The sequence below is a fragment of the Perca flavescens genome, chromosome 14, assembly GCF_004354835.1.
Source record: "Perca flavescens isolate YP-PL-M2 chromosome 14, PFLA_1.0, whole genome shotgun sequence".
Classification (NCBI taxonomy): domain Eukaryota; kingdom Metazoa; phylum Chordata; class Actinopteri; order Perciformes; family Percidae; genus Perca; species Perca flavescens.
The window spans coordinates 24024051-24043191 of record NC_041344.1 but is presented as its reverse complement, the minus strand read 5'-3'; the positions used below and the strand labels follow the sequence as shown (position 1 = coordinate 24043191).

The 19141-nt window shown below is 40.9% G+C and overlaps 3 protein-coding genes across 5 annotated transcripts in view; all 3 read left to right on the top strand.

Moving 5' to 3' along the window:
• fhod3a (formin homology 2 domain containing 3a) overlaps nucleotides 1-1583 on the top strand; it is a 67535-nt gene extending 65952 nt beyond the window's left edge. For both annotated transcript variants that reach the window (XM_028597981.1, XM_028597982.1), the window contains one exon: nucleotides 92-1583. In XM_028597981.1, coding sequence (XP_028453782.1) covers nucleotides 92-174 — 83 coding nt within the window. In that variant the 3' untranslated portion in view covers nucleotides 175-1583. The remainder of the gene's footprint in view (nucleotides 1-91) is intronic.
• Nucleotides 1584-4137: 2554 nt separating this feature from the next.
• LOC114568223 (coagulation factor XI) lies at nucleotides 4138-10691 on the top strand. 2 transcript variants are annotated; one of them, XM_028597689.1, is made up of 9 exons: nucleotides 4138-4387; nucleotides 4527-4683; nucleotides 7989-8098; nucleotides 8195-8357; nucleotides 8531-8649; nucleotides 8730-8862; nucleotides 9104-9210; nucleotides 10071-10230; nucleotides 10434-10691. In XM_028597689.1, exons 1-9 carry the CDS (start codon nucleotides 4327-4329, stop codon nucleotides 10549-10551), a joined length of 1128 nt encoding a protein of 375 aa, XP_028453490.1. In that variant the 5' UTR covers nucleotides 4138-4326; the 3' UTR covers nucleotides 10552-10691. The 2 variants fall into 2 exon arrangements, with proteins under 2 accessions (XP_028453490.1, XP_028453491.1); XM_028597690.1 differs by lacking the exons at nucleotides 4138-4387; nucleotides 4527-4683 and adding an exon at nucleotides 5575-5610.
• A 617-nt stretch (nucleotides 10692-11308) lies between these two features.
• On the top strand, nucleotides 11309-18723 carry LOC114568657 (coagulation factor XI). The gene is made up of 9 exons (XM_028598267.1): nucleotides 11309-12489; nucleotides 12642-12798; nucleotides 16415-16524; nucleotides 16622-16784; nucleotides 16911-17020; nucleotides 17107-17239; nucleotides 17456-17562; nucleotides 18125-18287; nucleotides 18461-18723. The coding sequence occupies exons 1-9, from the start codon at nucleotides 12429-12431 to the stop codon at nucleotides 18576-18578; spliced, it is 1122 nt and encodes a 373-aa protein (XP_028454068.1). The 5' UTR covers nucleotides 11309-12428; the 3' UTR covers nucleotides 18579-18723.
• Nucleotides 18724-19141: the final 418 nt, after the last annotated feature.

Here is a 19141-nt window from a genome sequence, read left to right as displayed (position 1 = left end):
CTCCTCTCCTCTCCTCTCCTCTCCTCTCCTCTCCTCTCCTCTCCTCTCCTGTCCTCTCCTCTCCTCTCCTCTCCTGTCCTCTCCCTCACAGTGAGGCGGACTCTGAAGAGCGGTCTGACCCCAGAGGAAGCTCTCGCTTTAGGACTTACCGATTCTCCGGATGCAGAAATGTGATCATCCAAACCTCCCTCCCGTCGTCGTTGCTGTGGAAACACAGCGACAGCCATCGGAGCATCATCTCTGTCAGCCGTCTGCCTTCGCCACACTTCACAGAGTTGCATTTCACCAGTCACAGCCTCCTTCGTAGGTTTTTGCCAGCTGCTAATTTTGCCTGATGTGTCTGAGTGATGAAGCTGCAGCCACGATAGTGTTTTTTTTAATGCAACACAAAGACAACTCGAAAATGAAGAAAGATGAAAGAACCGATGTATTCAAGTTTAAATTCAGGGCTGCTGCCTCTACACTGAGCAGATACATTAAACATATATTATATAGGAAATGTTGCATTAGTCCAAAGGGATCATTTTTGCTCGTGAGTTTTCTGCAGCTGTGACTTCACCATTTTTCCTTTATTTAAGCTGTGAATTTCGGTTGTAAAGATTAACGGGCTGAAGAGGAAGTTTGATTTGTTTCTCTTTTCCAGTTTCAAAGAATCCCAAGAGATCACCACAAACAAAGAGGCTCACTAAGAACTTTTGTGTTTTGCTTCTGCAGCTGCACGTTGGACAAGTGACGAGTGTAGTTGTGTTTAGTAGGAATTTGAAGGGTTTTCAATCATATGTGCCTTTCATTTAAAAGGGACGATACTGTACCTTTTCGCCATCTCTCCCTCTTGTTTTAGTCACGTCCTACTTCTCAGATAACTCACAAATGTCACATTCACAGGTGTAGTTATATCGAGTATGACTGTTAATTACAATTAACGTTTTTATTTCGGCAAAATATTTATTTGCAATGCTCGGACATCTTGCACCTTACTCAACATCCATAGTTTCTGTGCTGAAGTGAACGAAAGATTCAAAACACGGACAAAAGGAAGTATTTATCTCAGAGGAACTGTTTGTAAAGTGTAAAAAGACAAAGCGATGAAGACATTTTTTAAATTTTAATCTATTTTGAAGGAGATGCAGTGAATTCTGCATAAAATGTGTAAATGCCCTTGTCAGCTGCCAGGTACTAAGTACTGTAGTACTACAGTGTGCATGTTTAGTGCGGTTCAGTTCATGTGATGTTTTATTTTTGTAATTTCTGTAGAAATGTGTATTATAGTCTGAGAGAAAGAGTAAAAAAGAGGCTATTCTGTGAATTGTAATAAAAGATCAAAGAAATGAAAGATGTGGTCATAGCTGAAATACATCTTTTCAAAGTATTGTTTCGTGCTGAGAGAGGGGAGCAGTATCTGGGCATTTACTTTGAACTCTGGTCACATATTGTACTTTATATGAACTTAAAAGGTTTAATAAAAACAAAAACAGGGAATTATTGCTGCATAAATATAATGTGGTGGGCTGAACATAATTGATACACTTTCACTTGAAATGCTGTGTATACACACTCCGCAATAAAAAACAATTGAAAAAAAGGGTGTGCGTTCTTCTTCACTTCTTGAACACACACTAAAAGGTGGGTGTGTCTCTACTCACCCACCATTGGATTAACGAGGTGCCATAAGCTGCTGCACAATGCACTTGTGCAGTTCAATGTTGAGTCCTTCTGTTTTGTTTCAGTGACTTGGCTTCTGTCTGTGCTACTTGTGTCCATGGCCAAGTCGATGGGTCTGCTGTGGGGGCTGGATCCACTCCCTGATGGCGAGTTATGACTACACTGAAGGAAAAGATGCTGCAGTGCTACAAACACAAGCTTCTGTCTTTTGAGAAAGGAGAGCACAAATCCCTGGAAGTCTTGGAAATCAATCCCAAGAGGACAAGTGGGTTTACATGCGCAGGGTGATCACAAATGATCAAGTAATCAAACTAAAAGGTGTAGCCATATTTAAAACCAATCGATAAGTAATGTGTCTGTGTAACATACAGGTTTACTGACCATGCTCTACATGTAAAGATACACTTGTCGAACAAACTGCAGTGCCCATAACCAACGTAAAGGCCTGCCTTCTATAGTGGCTTTCTGCAAGCTCCCTGCCTTAAAACATGGAGACAACATACTGTATGAGTCAGCATGTTTATACCTGGAGGTAAAACTATATATGGAATATTTTGAATAGTATACTGAGTGACTATAAAACATAGGCCTGATCTTTAGGTTATATATTCCTTTGCTTGTGATGGAATCAGTTTAAGTCTCAGGCCAACAGGTTGATCCTGGAAAATCTTACAAAACAGGCATGGATGGATGTACCAATGCATGATGAAACATATTTTTGCCACCTAAAAAAAAAAAAAAAAAAAATATATATATATATATATATATATATTTTTTATATATATATATATATATATATATATATATATTAGTTTAAACAAGTTCATAATTGTATTTAGAGGTTATATCAGAATAGGGTTACATGGTTTACCATATTTTTGTTGTACTGCACATTGCTGCAGCTCCTCTTTTCACCCTGTGTGTTGAGCTCTCTGTTTTAGCTACAGAGTGAGGCATCTCACTTCTGTTCCATCTTTGTTGGGAGTCGCACATAACTAACTAACCAGTCAGAAGCAGAGTATGAGGACGGGCCATGCTAGCAGCTAGGCGAGCATTATAACGTGTGTTACAAAGTGACGCGTGTTTGTCTCTGAAGTAAAGGCTGGACTACAATAGAGCTGTTTGGAGCAGTTTGTGAACAGTGTTTTCTGTTGGAGATGGTAAGTCCCTTTGGGGTGGACTTTGGGCTTTTACATTTTGTAAACCAATATATAACACAATAAAGGAAAGGGAAAAAGCCCAAAAGCATAATACGAGCACTTTAAATATAGTACACATAAAACGGATATTTTCCTTTTAGGGTGGGCTTTTTTTTGTCAACAGCAGTAGGCCTACATTGCTTTGCTTCTGTGTCTGTTTCTCTAAACTGGTGGCGTGCCCATCAGCAACTTCTGTAAGTAATACACAATACACTGACTGTAGATAAGTACCTCATAAAACCCTACTTTAAAATATCTGAACTATCCCTTTAAAATATAGCTGTAGGTTTCTACACCAATATGTTTGACCAGTGTCATCAAAAATGGTCTCTCTCCAGGAGTTAAGTTTTGACAGCAGAGGCTGCTAAACTCAAATAAACCACTGCTGCTTTTACCGTCCTTTGGTTTGGTTTGTTGCTCCTTGAACTTGCAGCTTTCCTTTCATTCCCTATATGTCCAAGATGTGGCAACACACTGTAACAAAACATGGACTTTCCAATGTTTTCATACACAAAGAGACACTTTTAAGTCAGAGTCTGTGTTATAATGCCTGGCTTTTTGTTATCAGCACCTCACTGAGCTGTTAAGTCCCTCCCCCTGAACAGAGAAAATAAAACCATTAACATTGCAGGTGACAGTTTCAGGACCCCAAGCAATGTTTCGGCTCCACTCACAGAACGGCGTAATGGTTATGAGAACTTTGGTCGTGTAATTCTCTATAGAGTCTCTCTACACTCAAGTCATCTGGAGCTTCTCTCTGTATTTCCACAACACACTGAAAAGCAGCATTAAAATTTTAGCATATTTCCTCTTCGTTCCCAAAACCAAAAGAAAATCAGGACTGAATAGATAAACAATGGAAAAACTGCCATTATGATTTGTGATTGCAGGGGCCTGGGACGAACCACCATACCTTCCTCTTAGAAGAAGGCTGCTCTACCAACTGAGCTAAAAGTAGGCATTTATTAGCATATTAGCGTGCACACAATACTTTTTATCTCACAAGCAGACAATTTTTTGTGAGAAAAAGTAATGAGAAAATGTGCAAGTGTGTGTGATGTGAAATTGTTGTATATGCATGCTTTTTATGTGTCTGCGAGGTTAAATTAGTGAATATGCATGCTTTTTATGTGTGTGTGTGTGCGAGGTGAAATTAGTGTATGTGCATGTTTTTTTGTGTGTGTGTGTGTGTGTGAGGTGAAATTAGTTTATGTGCAAACAGCACAAGGTCAGCAGAACACTGTTCCAAGGTGTTGATCGAGAACATCAAATGTTGATTTTAATCTGGACTTTGAAAGAGCCAACAGACTTTACAGGTCATAAGTCATATGGGACTGCCTAGAAGTTGATGGACATATAAATGTGATGATTCTGAAACAGTCCTTTGACCAAGGTGCAGTTGCAGAACCAGCTCTTTTATTGCAGTTGTGTTTCAAGAATCTTTACTGGCTTCAAAACTAAGAAGATGGGAACACATTTGATCTTGGTGGGTCTGCTGTCTATCTGCAGCCTCTCTTTTGGTCAAGGTAATACGTGCAGTATGGAAACATTGTAATTTTACCACTTATATGTGGTAGAATGTATTTAATATGTGCATTTGTAGATGTAAATATATGTGTGTGTGTGTGTGTGTGTGTGTGTGTGTGTGTGTGTTTTTTTCTTTAGAATGCAATCAACAGCTTCTGGAGAATGTGGATTTCTCAGGAAATGATGTAACATCTCTCTTCTCTCCTGATGTTGACCACTGTCAGCAGCTTTGCACCCAGCACGCTTCCTGTGACTTCTTTACCTTTTTTCGGGCTGACGGGACCCAAGATAACAGGTAAACAACAGGCAGTACACATGTAATTAGAAATCAGTAATAACTAAGTAATGCTTGCTTACAATAGTGGAGGGAATACTCAGATACTTTACTTAAAGGTCCAATATGTAATATTTGTACTGTAATAAATCCAAAAATGACACCAATGCCTCATCAGATATTAAGGAAACATGTTAAACTGAAATACTATCTTTTCTGACAACAATGCTAATGTCAGTATTTTTTCTTTTTGAAATTTACATTCCGTGACGGAATTTCTTTATGTTTTGATCTGTGTGTGGTTATCAACGGCCCAGTTTGACAGGCAGGCCAGGTTGCCAGATATACCTGTAAAAACGTAAACCCAGCGCGCTACAGCTGTAACGGTAGTACAGCCATGAAAGCAGCAAACAAACGAACAGGATCAACGGAGATAGATTCTACATGACATAAAAAAAGAAAACAGCATGTTTCTAACAGTTGAGTGACCAGAGACGTAACAACCCCCTGGTAAATATTGGAGATGTATTTGAAAGATGGAGACAGCTTAGAGCCCAAAAGGACGCAGAGTTGGCTTATTTTCTCCTGAACAGGTAAGCATTAGCTTCAGGCTAATTTATCACAGCTACTAGGGATGGGCATTTTTTGTCATTTCAACATTTGTGTACTCACATTGAATTATATAGCTAGAGTACCTGAGTTGGTTACTCGCAAAAACAATTGAGACATAGCCAGTAAAGTGATCCCGACTGGTCCTGGCTAACGCCGCCATGCTAACCCTGCTAACTGTTAACGTCCAGCCTCTTCAGCGACTGGAGCCGACAACGGTGTGTTATTTTAAGCCACGAGAGGGGGGCTGTAAATCGGAAAGAGAGGACTGTGAGTTTGCAGTGTGTTTAGCGATTGTTGCCGTAATTCTAAGCCAATGAAGTGTGTTCCGTCGGCAAGGTAGTGGTATTTTTAGCGTTTCGTATTGTAATTCTAAGCCAAGGAAGTGTGCCTGACTGGCGTGTGGAGAGGACAGTGAGGTTGTTGTGTTTTTAGCGGTTCATACTGTAATTTTAAGCCGAAAAAGTGTGTCTGTCAGTTGGTTACAGAGCTTTGCGTGACCACAGGCTTTTATGACTGTCAATATAGCCAGCATCTACCGTTAGCTACTCTGCTGTGCTGTGGAGTAATGTCTGGCTATGTGAGACTAGCATCTACCGTTAGCTACTCTGCTGTGCTGTGGAGTAATGTCTGGCTATGTGAGACTAGCATCTAACGTTAGCTACTCCGCTGTGCTGTGGAGTAATGTCTGGCTATGTGAGACTAGCATCTAACGTTAGCTACTCCGCTGTGCTGTGGAGTAATGTCTGGCCATGTGAGAAAAGCGTCTAGCAACATTGTTGTGAATGCTGCGGTCTCAGCCTGGCAACCCCGTAAACTTCGAATCTGGGCAGGAGGGGGCGGGGGAGACGACTCTCCAGTATTTTGAATTGGTAGTGCAGTAACTATTTTAACCGCTAGCTGCCAGTATTACATACAATATTACATATTGCACCTTTAAGTAAAAGTAGCAATACCACTGTGTAGAAATACTCTGTTACAAGTTAAAGTCCTGCTCAGTTCAGTTCACTCACTTTATTATCCCAGATGGGAAACTTGATTTGCAGTGAGGAGCAGGAGATAAAAAAAAAAAAAAAAAAAAGCAGTTCAAACTGTCAAACTGTCATACAGTACAGGCCAAAAGTTTGGACACACCTTCTCATTCAATGAGTTTTCTTTATTTTCATGACTATTTACATTCTAGATTCTCACTGAAGGCATCAAAACTATGAATGAACACATGTGGAATTATGTACTGAACAAAAAAGTGTGAAATAACTGAAAACATGTCTTATATTTTAGATTCTTCAAAGTATCCACCCTTTGCTTTTTTGATAGCACTGCAAACCCTTGGTGTTCTCTCAATGAGCTTCATGAGGTAGTCACCTGAAATGGTTTTCACTTCACAGGTGTGCCTTGTCATGGTTATTTTGTGGAATTTTTTTCCCTTATTAATGGGGTTGGGACCATCAGTTGTGTTGTGCAGAAGTCAGGTTGATACACAGCTGACAACCCTATTGGACAACTGTTAGAATTCATATTATGGAAAGAACCAATCAGCTAAGTAAAGAGAAACGAGTGGCCATCATTACTTTAACAAATGAAGGTCAGTCAGTCCGGAAAATTGCGAAAACTTTGAATGTGTCCCCAAGTGCAGTCGCAAAAACCATCAAGCGCTACAACGAAACTGGCTCACATGAGGACCGCCCCAGGAAAGGAAGACCAAGAGTCACCTCTGCTGCTGAGGATAAATTCATCCGAGTCACCAGCCTCAGAAATCGCAAGTTAACAGCAGCTCAGATTAGAGACCGGATGAATGCCACACAGAGTTCTAGCAGCAGACACATCTCTAGAACAACTTTAAGAGGAGACTGCGCGAATCAGGCCTTCATTTCAAGTAGTTGCTAGGAAACCACTGCTAAGGAGAGGCAACCAGCAGAAGAGATTTGTTTGGGCAAAGAAACACAAGGAATGGACATTAGACCAGTGGAAATCTGCTTTGGTCTGATGAGTCCAAATTCATAGTTTTGATGCTTTCAGTGAGAATCTACAATGTAAATAGTCATGAAAATAAACGAAACGCATTGAATGGGAAGGTGTGTCCAAACTTTTGGCCTGTACTGTATATGAATCAAGATGCTGTTTCTGCATTGACTATTTCTCGCCTCAAATGTTTTCAAAAACATATTTTAGCGTACTGTTTTGTAAAATAACAAAGTTTGTGACCAAGTTGAGCCAAAACAAAGCACCAGCTGACTCAAACTCACGTCACGTGATCGCGATAGCATGTAGTTTGTGAATTTCACCAGGGGATCAATAAAGTCTTATCTTTATCCATAATAATACATTATAAGTTATTTGTTGATTATATTTTATATTAGTAATCTGAATATGCAAAATAAATAAAGGAATTAAATAAATGCACTGCGGTAAAAAGTACAATATTGCCTTAAAGGTCCCATGGCATGAAAATGTCACTTTATGAGTTTTTTTTAACATTAATATGAGTTCCCCCAGCCTGCCTATGGCTAGAAATGGTGACAGGTGTAAACCGAGCCCTGGGTATCCTGCTCTGCCTTTGAGAAAATGAAAGCTCAGATGGGCCGACCTGGAATCTTGCTCCTTATGAGGTCGTAAAGTAGCAATAAATGAAAATACTCAAATCAAGTAATAGTACCTCAAAATTTAAGTGCTGTACTTGAGTAAATGTACTTAGTAACATTCCACCATCACTGCAGGAACTTTTTGTGCCTCATCAAAACCGCTCCCAATGGACAGCCCACTGTTCAGGCTCCACTACAGGGTGTCACCTCTGGTTTTTCTCTCAAACCCTGCAGCCAAGATCTAGGTAGACTCACAACCCTTTTTAACCATTATGAAAACCATTTAGGAAATGAATAATGCATGGTCACACTCTAATTTGCTCCCTCTGTGTGTCTGCCAGAGCCTTGCCTGTCCAGGGTGTACCAGAACGTGGATTTCAAAGATGCCGACTACCGAGCCTTGTTCACAGCAGACTCTGAGGAGTGTCAGAGGGCCTGCACACAGGACCCTGCCTGTCAGTTCTTTACTTTACTAAACGAGGCCTTCACAGCACTTGGTAACAGGTAAAACTGGATAATGTAACATTGCTGTTGAAATGAAATGATGTGTCCCACTGTTGTTCATATTTTCTGATACACTAGGACACGTCAGCAGTGAGGTCTGAGGTTTAATTCAACCACGACATGGCATATGCTCAAATATTCTTTAACTCCTTTTATTTCTTGTTCTGTTTTAGGTATAGGTTTAAGTGCCACCTTAAATTCAGCTGGCCAGTACCAAGGATACCTCTTATAGAAAAAAAGGCTGGTGTAACATCTGGATTCTCCCAAATAACAGAAATAACTCAACAGTCAGGTACGCAAACAGTTATAGCACACACATCCTGCAGGTTGTTGTGCATGTTTTTTTCTTATTCTATTACCTGTTTTCTACAGTGTGTCAGGGCAAGCTTTTTCCAAACACTGACATCCCAGGAAACGACGTCGAGAACATTCCTGCTGCCTCTCCTGAACACTGTCAGGCACTGTGCTCTGCTCATTCAGTCTGCACCTACTTCTCTTTTAACAGGTAGTCAAATATTTGGATACCTTTTATCTCTCTCGTGTGCTCAATAAGACAGTATGATAAGTAATTAGAAAGTTCTGAGTTATATTAGCATATTCATTGTTCCAGCAGCTTACGTGACAGTATTTTAACTGTCCTGATGCCGTTAAATATTTGGTTCTCTCCTTTTCAGTCACATCTGTTCTCTGCTTCAGTTATTCAGACCTACTTTTTGCAAGCTTTCATTTTCTTTATTTCTTTGCAGTAATGACTTCAATTGTAACCTGAAGAAAAACACAGAGGAATTTGTTACCACAGCTAAAGACGGAGTCACATCTGGGTTACCAGCACGTTTCTGTCAGCTGGATAACAGTATGTATCGTTGTCCGTGTTTGGGGGCGTGTTTGGTGGGAATGTAACCTGCACGCCACACGCAGACACCACATGCAGAATGCTTTACAACAGTGTGTGTGTGTGTGTGTGTGTGTGTGTGTGTGGGGGGGGGGGGGGTGTTACCGCCTTTGACTCTTTTCCTGCTTCCAACGTTAGCTACGTGATTGCTGGATATACCAAACTTACTTTTCTTCGCTTTCCTGGAGCACGAGCAGATAGCTGAAAGGAACATCGCGAATGTTGTGTGGAATAAGGTTGGCGAAAAAAAAGGCGCTACGTCTATTTTTTCGCTAAGAGGAAACTCAATTAAAAAAAACATTTACACTAAATATCAAACAAAAGCCAGACACTATATTGTATTAAGTTGCTGTGAGCTGAAGCATACATTCACCACTTCTAAACAGAGCCAGAACATAACATAATCTCTGAGATTATTCCTTCACAGCGCTGTGAAATGCGAGAAACTCTCAGAGTTGAACCGGGCAGACACAGCAGTTTTCATCAGACTAACCCTGGGTCACGTTAATTAAGTCTACTGCTAACTTAAAACACTAATAACATTACCTTCGCCAAAATGCCACCGCGATTAAAACTCCCTACTTCACGTTAACCGTCAAGCCACTAAACCTGTATGGAAATGAACATCTCTGCTGAAATTTGTAAACGATCATACGACAAGAGACAACTCTCTCTCTCTCTCTCTCTCTCTCTCTCTCTCTCTCTCTCTCTCTCTCTCTTTCTTTCTCTCTGCGCGTCCAGTTCGTTGTTGTTAGTGAAGTTTTTCTGTACAGTAGTTTAGCCATCAGCAGCAGTCTGACCCTGTTTCTCTCTGCTAACAGCCTGGGTTCAGGTGGTTCATGAAAACGTAGATTTCCCAGGTTCTGACATTCGCTTTGAGCCGATGGATGATGCAGACACATGTCAGAGGACCTGTACTCAGGATCCTTACTGCCAGTTCTACAGCTATACCAATGACAACTTTGGTGATCCCAACTTCCGGTACAGTATTCTTTATGCATGCATGCAAACCTGCTTGAACACAAATATTGTTCATGTTTTAAATAAAATTGTACAAGCAATTTAGGCAATACCTGGAAGTCATGTCACTTGACCATCAATTAGACACTATTGTCTTTATAATTTGATGATAGCTGTATTTATGATCCATGATTAAAGATGCTGTTTTTGATTTTGTGTTCTAGGCGCCACTGCTTTCTCAAGCGTACCATCACCATGCCTGCTCCTCCTAAAGTTGCCAAACTGGCCAATGTGGTATCAGGCTTCCAGCTGAGGAACTGTAACAGTAAAACTACTGAGTAGAACGCTCCACACACACACACACACACACACAATCATGCCGACAGCTAGCCCTGATGCTGATTAGATCATTGGATTGCTGTTAAAGCTGCAAATGACTCTTTCTGTGTGTAAACAAGAGCAATAAAAAATAAGGAACATCAGTTTGCTTTCAGTCTGCTTTAGCCAAAATCAAAGACATTAATTAATTGTGTGTGTGTGTGTGTGTGTGTGTGTGTGTGTGTGTGTGTGTGTGTGTGTGTGTGTGTGTGTGTGTGTGTGTGTGTGTGTGTGTGTGTGTGTGTGTTAGTGTTATAAGGTCCTATTACTTGAGAACATATTTTTCTTATTATATAACAAACAGGACACTTTTGAAGCTGTGGTGGAGAGGAGGTCACTGAACAAACTGTTATCTATCATGGATAACCCCGACCACCCTCTCCACCCCACATTGGTCCAACAGAGGAGCACCTTCTCTAATTGGCTGCATCAGCTTCGATGTCACACGGACTGCTACAGGAAATCATTCATACCACGGGCAATTAAACTTTTTAACACTTCATCACTGAGTGTGAGATAAGACTCATATACATCACAACTGCACTAAATGCACCTTGCACAATAGGTTTATCTTCATCAGGGGTGTCAAACTCAACTTCACTAAGGGCCACACTAAAAAATGAGAATCACACCAAGGGCCAGACATGTTTACTTTATTGATATGCTTTTCTTTAATCGAAAAAGTCAAATATCTTTGACTGTATTATTGCATGTGTCATATAGTCTTCTCACTTACAGTTTGGTTGACATTAAGTCCTAAAGAAGTCAGGAAAAAGTTCCTCAGCCGTCGTAGAAAGAAAAGCGCCCAAAAACATCAGAAAAAGTGACAAAAACTTTGGCGAAAGTGACAACGTCGGAAAAAGTTACAAATCGTCAAAAAAAAAATCTATCTATCTATCTAAAAGGTCACATGAGGCAATGCTGCTGTCAGCTCAACTGTTTTCACCCTTCGGTTCATACACACTAGTATAACTCAAAATACAGTCTACTGTGTGGGGTTAATCATGAACAAAGACAAGATAAAATGGGAAACTGGCATCAGTCAAGTGATACAATAATTAACATGTTAGCACTCCTGAGGGTGGGCAAAGACGGTAACGTTAAAGACAGATCATATTTTTTAAACACTCCAAAGAATAACAAATAAGGGTTAGGTGGCTCACTGTTCTGACTAAATATCTGCGGTGTAAAGGAGTATTTTGTTATTCTGGCATTGGTCGTTTTACTTAGTAAGTAAATTCATTTCTTCCACCACGACCAGCTGGACGCAGTATAACATAGTGGCTGTTTGGTGACCCTCAGACAAAACCTGCTCCCAAGTCGCCTTCCTGGCCTTGGTTGTCTACTCCAGTTCATTTTCGGGATCCTGAAGAATGTCTCCAGCACACCTCTGTCCACGTACACATGCAGAAACGCACATACAGCCAAAACATGGCAAGAACCGCCCACGCTGAAGTTCACTGCGGGGAAGTATATGCAAGGGATGTAATGCAGTGTGTGCCAGTGACAGGATTCAACATACCATTAAAAACTACAGTATACTGGGAATTAAACAGCAAAATCACATTTACAATTTAAGTAAGGAAACGGTCAGCAGAGCAAAAGTAAACAGAACACTGTTCCAACGTGTTGATCAAGAACATCAAATGTTGATTTTAATCTGGACTTTGAAAGAGCCAATAGACTTTACAGGTCATAGGTCATATGGGACTGCCTAGAAATAGATGGACATATAAATGTGATGATTCTGAAACAGTCCTTTGACCAAGGTGCAGTGGCAGAACCAGCTCTTTTATTGCAGTTGTGTTTCAAGAATCTTTACTGGCTTCAAAACTAAGAAGATGGGAACACATTTGATCTTGGTGGGTCTGCTGTCTATCTGCAGTCTCTCTTTTGGTCAAGGTAATACATGCAGTATGTATACATTGTAATTTTACCACTTATATATGGTAGAATGTATTGTAGATGTAAATGTGTGTGTGTGTGTGTGTGTGTGTGTGTGTGTGTGTGTGTGTGTGTGTGTGTGTGTGTGTGTCCTTTTTCCATTTCTTTAGATTGTAATCAACAGCTTCTGGAGAATGTGGATTTCCCAGGAAATGATGTAACATCTCTATTCTCTCCTGATGTTGAGCACTGTCAGCAACTTTGCACCCAGTACGCCTCCTGTGACTTCTTTACCTTTTTTCGGGCTGACTGGAACAAAGATGACAGGTAAACAACAGGCAGTACACATGTAATTAGAAATCAGTGAGGAGCAGGAGATAACAAACACCAGTACAAATAAACGAAAAGACAACAATACCACTCATGATCTGCAGTCAAACTGTCAAACTAGGCAATGCGGATCCAATATGAATCAAGATGCTGTTTCTGCATTGCCTATTTTTTCGCCTCAAATGTTTTCAGAAACATTTAAATGCCAATATTCACTCAGTGCCACTTACCGTCAACAGAGAGTCAGCCTCATATGACAAACATCATCAGATTTACATGAAATTTACATTGTATGGTCTACAGCAACATAATGCATGTTTTCTGCGTGTTGTCTAATGCCACATAGTAGACACAAGATGACGCTGCGGATAGTAGCCTCGGTACTTTGCTCCCTAGTACTTTGTTTGCTTTTGTGCGTTTATTACGTTTTCTGTGGTCTTTCACCAATAACTTTTACCAGAGACAAACTCTTAAACATCAGGCAAACCTCTACATGAACTCTTGCTCCAGTTTTCACAAATCCAGCAAGTTTTACCAAAATCCTGGTTGGAGGCGCCGCGGTTCTCCGTGGAATCTGCCAGAGATGCAGACCGGGGAAATGAGCAGGAGCGCTGGTGAAATGAAGGAAGCGGGGACTACGCACCTCACTTCCAGCCATTCCCCTGGCAAATGTCCGGTCCCTGGCAAACAAGATGGATGAGCTGCTGCTTCTCAATCACAACAACTCTGACTTTCACAGATCCTGTGTTTCACGGAAACCTGGCTCTGTGAACGCATCCCAGAAAGCGCACTTCAGCTGCCTGGTTTCCAACTCATCCGGGCGGACCGCAACACAGAGCTCTCAGGGAAAATGAAAGGCCGTGGAAGCTGCTTCTATTTAAACGAAGGTTGGTGTACAGATGCTACAGTGCTGAAAAAGATGTGCAGCCCTCACTTAGAGACTCTCGTTATAAACTGTGCGCCCTTCTATTCTCCGCGGGAGTTTTCTTCGTTTGTTATGGTCGGTGTTTACAGTCCATCTCAAGCCTGCTTAGCAGACGCGCTACAACAGCTAGCCGACCAGATAACAGACACAGAGAAAAATCGCCTGGACTCCCTCGTCATTATTGTTGGGGATTTTAACAGCGCCAAACTTAACCCTCGTATTATGTTAAGGGACAATTTGACCCATTTGCGTTTTTGTGTTGACCAAAATACTGGTTAACTTATCTTTTTCTTCATGAAATTGTATGACATTTCCTCATTTAGGGTCATGAACTTGTTCATAAAATCTGGACACACTGATGTGTAGTGTAATGTCTGTTCAGAGTTTGTATACAAAGATGATGTTGCGGGTCATTTTGACCCAGAGACTTTCAACACCCATTTAGAACCAGGTGTGTGTGTGTGTGTGTGTGTGTGTGTGTGTGTGTGTGTGTGTGTGTGTGTGTGTGTGTGTGTGTGTGTGTGTGTGTGTGTGTGTGTGTGTGTGTGTGTGTGTGTGTGTGTGTGTGTGTGTGTGTGTGTAAAGGAGGAGGAGCTTTCTCGCGCTTGTCCTCTTCTCTGTTGCAATGTCATCTCTTTGACACGCACACTACAAAATGAGCTCCAAAAGGTTTGCAACTGAAGAAGTTTTAGCACAGATTTGTGATGGTAATAGTGATGTAGATGAAGGGATTTCAGAGTCAGAGGATCTTTCAGAGACCGAGAACAATGCTATTTACGATCCGGATTGTGAATTTTCCTATGATGAAGAGGATTCAGGGCACTAGTCTGGTGTAGTCTCTACATTAGCTGAAAACAATGGACCACAATCATCCTCAACATGGACGGCTAAAGATGGTAACATAAAATGGTCAACATCACCACACAGACTGACTGAGTGTCATCAAAATGACTCCAAGCCCCACAAGATTTTCTGCCACACTAGTTGATGATATTCAATCACCATTTCATCTTTTCATATCCAAACCAACGGATAGGATCATAGTGGACCAACTTGTAGGGGAGGTGTGTATTTCAAGAGACATGGAAGCCACTGGATCAGATTGACTTGCATGCATACATTGAAATCCTAGTCCTGCTGCGTCTGCAGCATCCACCCATGCTCTGCAGCGCCACGTTACATCCCGCAACACCTTGCTGTGATGTTCATACGAGTAGTCAGGATCCGGTATTGGAGACTGCACTACTCAGTACGACACAATGTGCCCTGCTATGACATGAACTTCCATGACTACCTCGAAGTCACTGTTCCAATATCTCTAATGTGACTATTATTTGCCACTGTTCATCACATAAGCAACCGGAGTTGGAGTTAATTCATATGAAAGCTTGGGTGTTCCACAACATTAGAGCTAGTCGACATGAAAGAGACAAACTAGCTGAGATCAGAGATGTATGGGATAAATGGGTCAAAATGTTACCTGTCTTGTACAATACTGGTCCCCATGTCACTGTAGATGAACACCTTGTTCCATTCAGGGGCCCCTGTCCCTTCTGACAGTACATGCCCAACAAGCCTGCCAAGTATGGCATCAAAATATATATATATTTTCACTAAATAATTGGTAAAAACAGTTTTGGGGGAAAAAATGTTTGTGATGAGGAAAAAAAGTTTGTTTTGAGTGTATTTACACTGTACGGGTCATTTTGATGATCCACCTGTCAGTGGATCATCAGCTTCCTGATTGACAGGCAGCAGCATGTCAGGCTGGGGAGCATCTCATCCAAAACCTGGTCGATCAGCACTGGTGCCCCACAGGGGTGTGTCCTCTCCCCACTGCTCTTCTCCCTCTGTAAAACTCCTGAAGTTTGCAGATGACACCGCTGTCATTGGTTTGATCCAGGATGGTGATGAGTCTGCTTACAGACAGGAGGTGGAACAGCTGGTCCAATGGAGGAGTCAGAACCACCTGGAGTTAAACCCCAAGAAGACTGTCTAGATGACAGTGGACTTCAGGAGACCCCTCACATCCTGGTCACAAACTGTTCAACCTCCTTCCCTCTGGTAGGCGATACAGGGCACTGTTCGCCAAAACCAGCCGACACAGAGACAGTTTCTTTCCCCGAGCAGTCACTCTGTTGAACACTCAGAAATAACCCCCACGCTCACACTGAACAAAGTCAACCACCACAGTTTTGCTCATCTACCTCATGTCTATTTCAATCCTACAATTACAATATTGTTCTTAATATATTACCATTGCACTGATCTGCCTTACACTGTACTTAGTGCAAGGCAGATCAGTGCAATAGACTGAGACTGTACCGATCTCAGTCTATTGATCGATATTGCACTATTCCTTCCCTCTCTTTTGTATAGGTTTTGTAAAATTGTAAATTCTATTGTATTGTTATACTGTACACTATTTTTTTATATTCTTACCGTCATCTCTGTTTTTATTCTTAATATGTTAAATATTGTACTTTGAGAGCAAAGATTACCGGAGTCAAATTCCTTGATTGTCTACGCAAACCTGGCCAATAAAGCTGATTCTGATTCTGATTCTGACAAGGAAGTGATTCAACCAGCGCTTCATCGCTGCTTGCAGAATTCATTTTATTTGTTTTCTCTGCAACTGTGATGACCAACTTTCCGCTTCAGTTTTTTTTTTCAAACCCCTCTCTGCAGGAACTTTTTGTGCCTCATCAAAGCCGCTACCAATGGACAGCCCACTGCTCAGGCTCCACTACAGGGTGTCACCTCTGGATTTTCTCTCAAACCCTGCAGCCAAGACCTAGGTAAACTCACAAACCATTTTAAACCATTGTGAAAACCATTTAGGAAATGAATGATGCATGGTCACACTCTCATTTGCTCCCTCTGTGTGTCTTCCAGAGCCTTGCCTGTCCAGGGTGTACCAGAACGTGGATTTCTTCGGTGCCGACTACCGAGCCTTGTTCACAGCAGACTCTGAGGAGTGTCAGAGGGCCTGCACACAGGACCCTGCCTGTCAGTTCTTTACTTTTATAAATGAGGCCTTCAGAATAGCGGATATCAGGTAAAACTGTATCACATAATGTAACATTGCTGTTGAATCTAAAAAATATATAATTTTATCCTCTCCCACTCGTTGTTCAGATCTTCAACAATTCTCTAACTAATGTTATGTCTTGTTCTGTTTTAGGAACAAGTGCCACCTTAAATTCAGCTGGCCAGTACCAAGGACACCTTCTGTAGTAAAAAAGACTGGTGCAACATCTGGATTCTCCCAAATAACAGAAATAAGTGAATCAGGTACACAAACAGTCATAGCAAACACCTCCTGCAGGTTGTGCATGTTGTGCATGTTTTTTTCTTATTCTATTACCTGTTTTCTACAGTGTGTCAGGGCAAGCTTTTTCCAAACACTGACATCCCAGGAAACGACGTCGAGAACATTCCTGCTGCCTCTCCTGAACACTGTCAGGCACTGTGCTCTGCTCATTCAGTCTGCACCTACTTCTCTTTTAACAGGTAGTCAAATATTTGGATACCTTTTCATGTGCTCAATAAGACAGAAAGTGCTGAGTTATATTAGCATATTCTTTGTTCCAGCAGCTTACGTGACAGTATTTTAACTGTCCTGATGCCGTTAAATATTTGGTTCTCCTTTTCAGTCACATCTGTTCTGTGCTTCATGTTATTCAAACATAGTTTTTGAAAGCTTTAATTTTATTTCTTTCTTTGCAGTAATGACTTTAAATGTTACATGAAGAATAACAACAATAACATTGTGACCAAAGCTAAAGACGGAGTCACATCTGGGTTACCAGCACGCTTCTGTCAGCTGAATAACAGTATGTATCACTAATATCACAACTGTCAGAAAAGACACTCTTTCAGTAGACCACCATAGAACATCTGAACTGCTTTGGCTGTGTAGATTGACTAACTCAATGACGTAATGTATCTTTCCTCTGTTATTTTTTAGCCATCATGGCTCTATTAATGGCAATGGATCGGTCAGTTACTCTAATTTTACATATTCAGTGGAATATTTCAACATCTACTGGTTGGATTGACACTGCATTTTCAACAGATGATGCATCCTAACACATTTGGTGATCCCATGACTTTTGAGTTGAGGGAAATGTCTCAACCTTTATGAATGGATTGCCATGGAATTTACTCAGCTTTACTTTTCATTGCTGACTTAGCATGCCTGTTTACTCTACGCCATTTTCCTCTAACATTTGTATGAAAAAGTAACAAACTTTAATTTTAGATTTGGTTATTATCCAATCTCATATTACAAATTCTGGAATCATTCAGCACTGCATTTGTTTTTGTTAGTGAAGTTTTTTTGTACAGTAGTTTAGCCATCAGCAGCAGTCTAACCCTGTTTCTCTCTGCCAACAGCCTGGGTTAAGGTGGTTTATGAAAACGTAGCTTTCCCAACTTCTGTCATTCGCTCTGAGCCGATGGATGATGCAGACACATGTCAGAGGACCTGTACTCAGGATCCTTACTGCCAGTTCTACAGCTATACCAATGACAACTTTGATGATCCCAAATTTCCCCGGTACAGTATTCTTTATGCATGCAAACCTGCTTAAACACAAATATTGTTTTTTGTTATGTTTTAAATAAAATTGTACCAGCAATCATCAGTCAGACACTATTGTCTTTATAATTTGATGATAGCTGTATTTATGATCCATGATTAAAAATGCTGTTTTTGATTTTGTGTTCTAGGCGCCACTGCTTTCTCAAGCGTACCATCACCATGCCTGCTCCTCCTAAAGTTGCCAAACTAGCCAATGTGGTATCAGGCTTCCAGCTGAGGAACTGTAACAGTAAAACTACTGAGTAGAATGCCACACACACAGACAGCCAGCCCAGATGCTGATTAGATCATTGGATTGCTGTTAAAACTGTTAAAGTTGACTCTGTGTGTAAACAAGAGCAATACAAAATAAAGAACAGTTTGCTTTCAGTCTTCTTCAGCCAAAATCAAAGACATTAAGTGTGTGTGTGTTTTTTATTACGTGAGAACATATTTAGCTGTGGGTGATTCTTCTTCAGCCAAAATCAAAGACATTAAATGCGTGTGTGTGTTTTATTACTTGAGAACATTTAGCTGTGGGTGATAAAAGGTCACATGAAGCAATGCTGCTGTTTTCACCCTTTGGTTCATACACACTAGCATAACTCAAAATACAGTCTACTGTGTGGGGTTAATCATGAACAAAGACAAGATAAAATGGGAAACTGGCATTAGTCAAGTGATACAATAATTAACAGTTTGTCATTTTTGGGATCCTGAAGAATGTCTTACGCACATACAGCCCCCACTGAAATTCACTGCAGTGAAGTATATGCAAGTGATGTAATGTAGTGTGTGCCAGTGACAGGATTCAACATACCATAAAAACT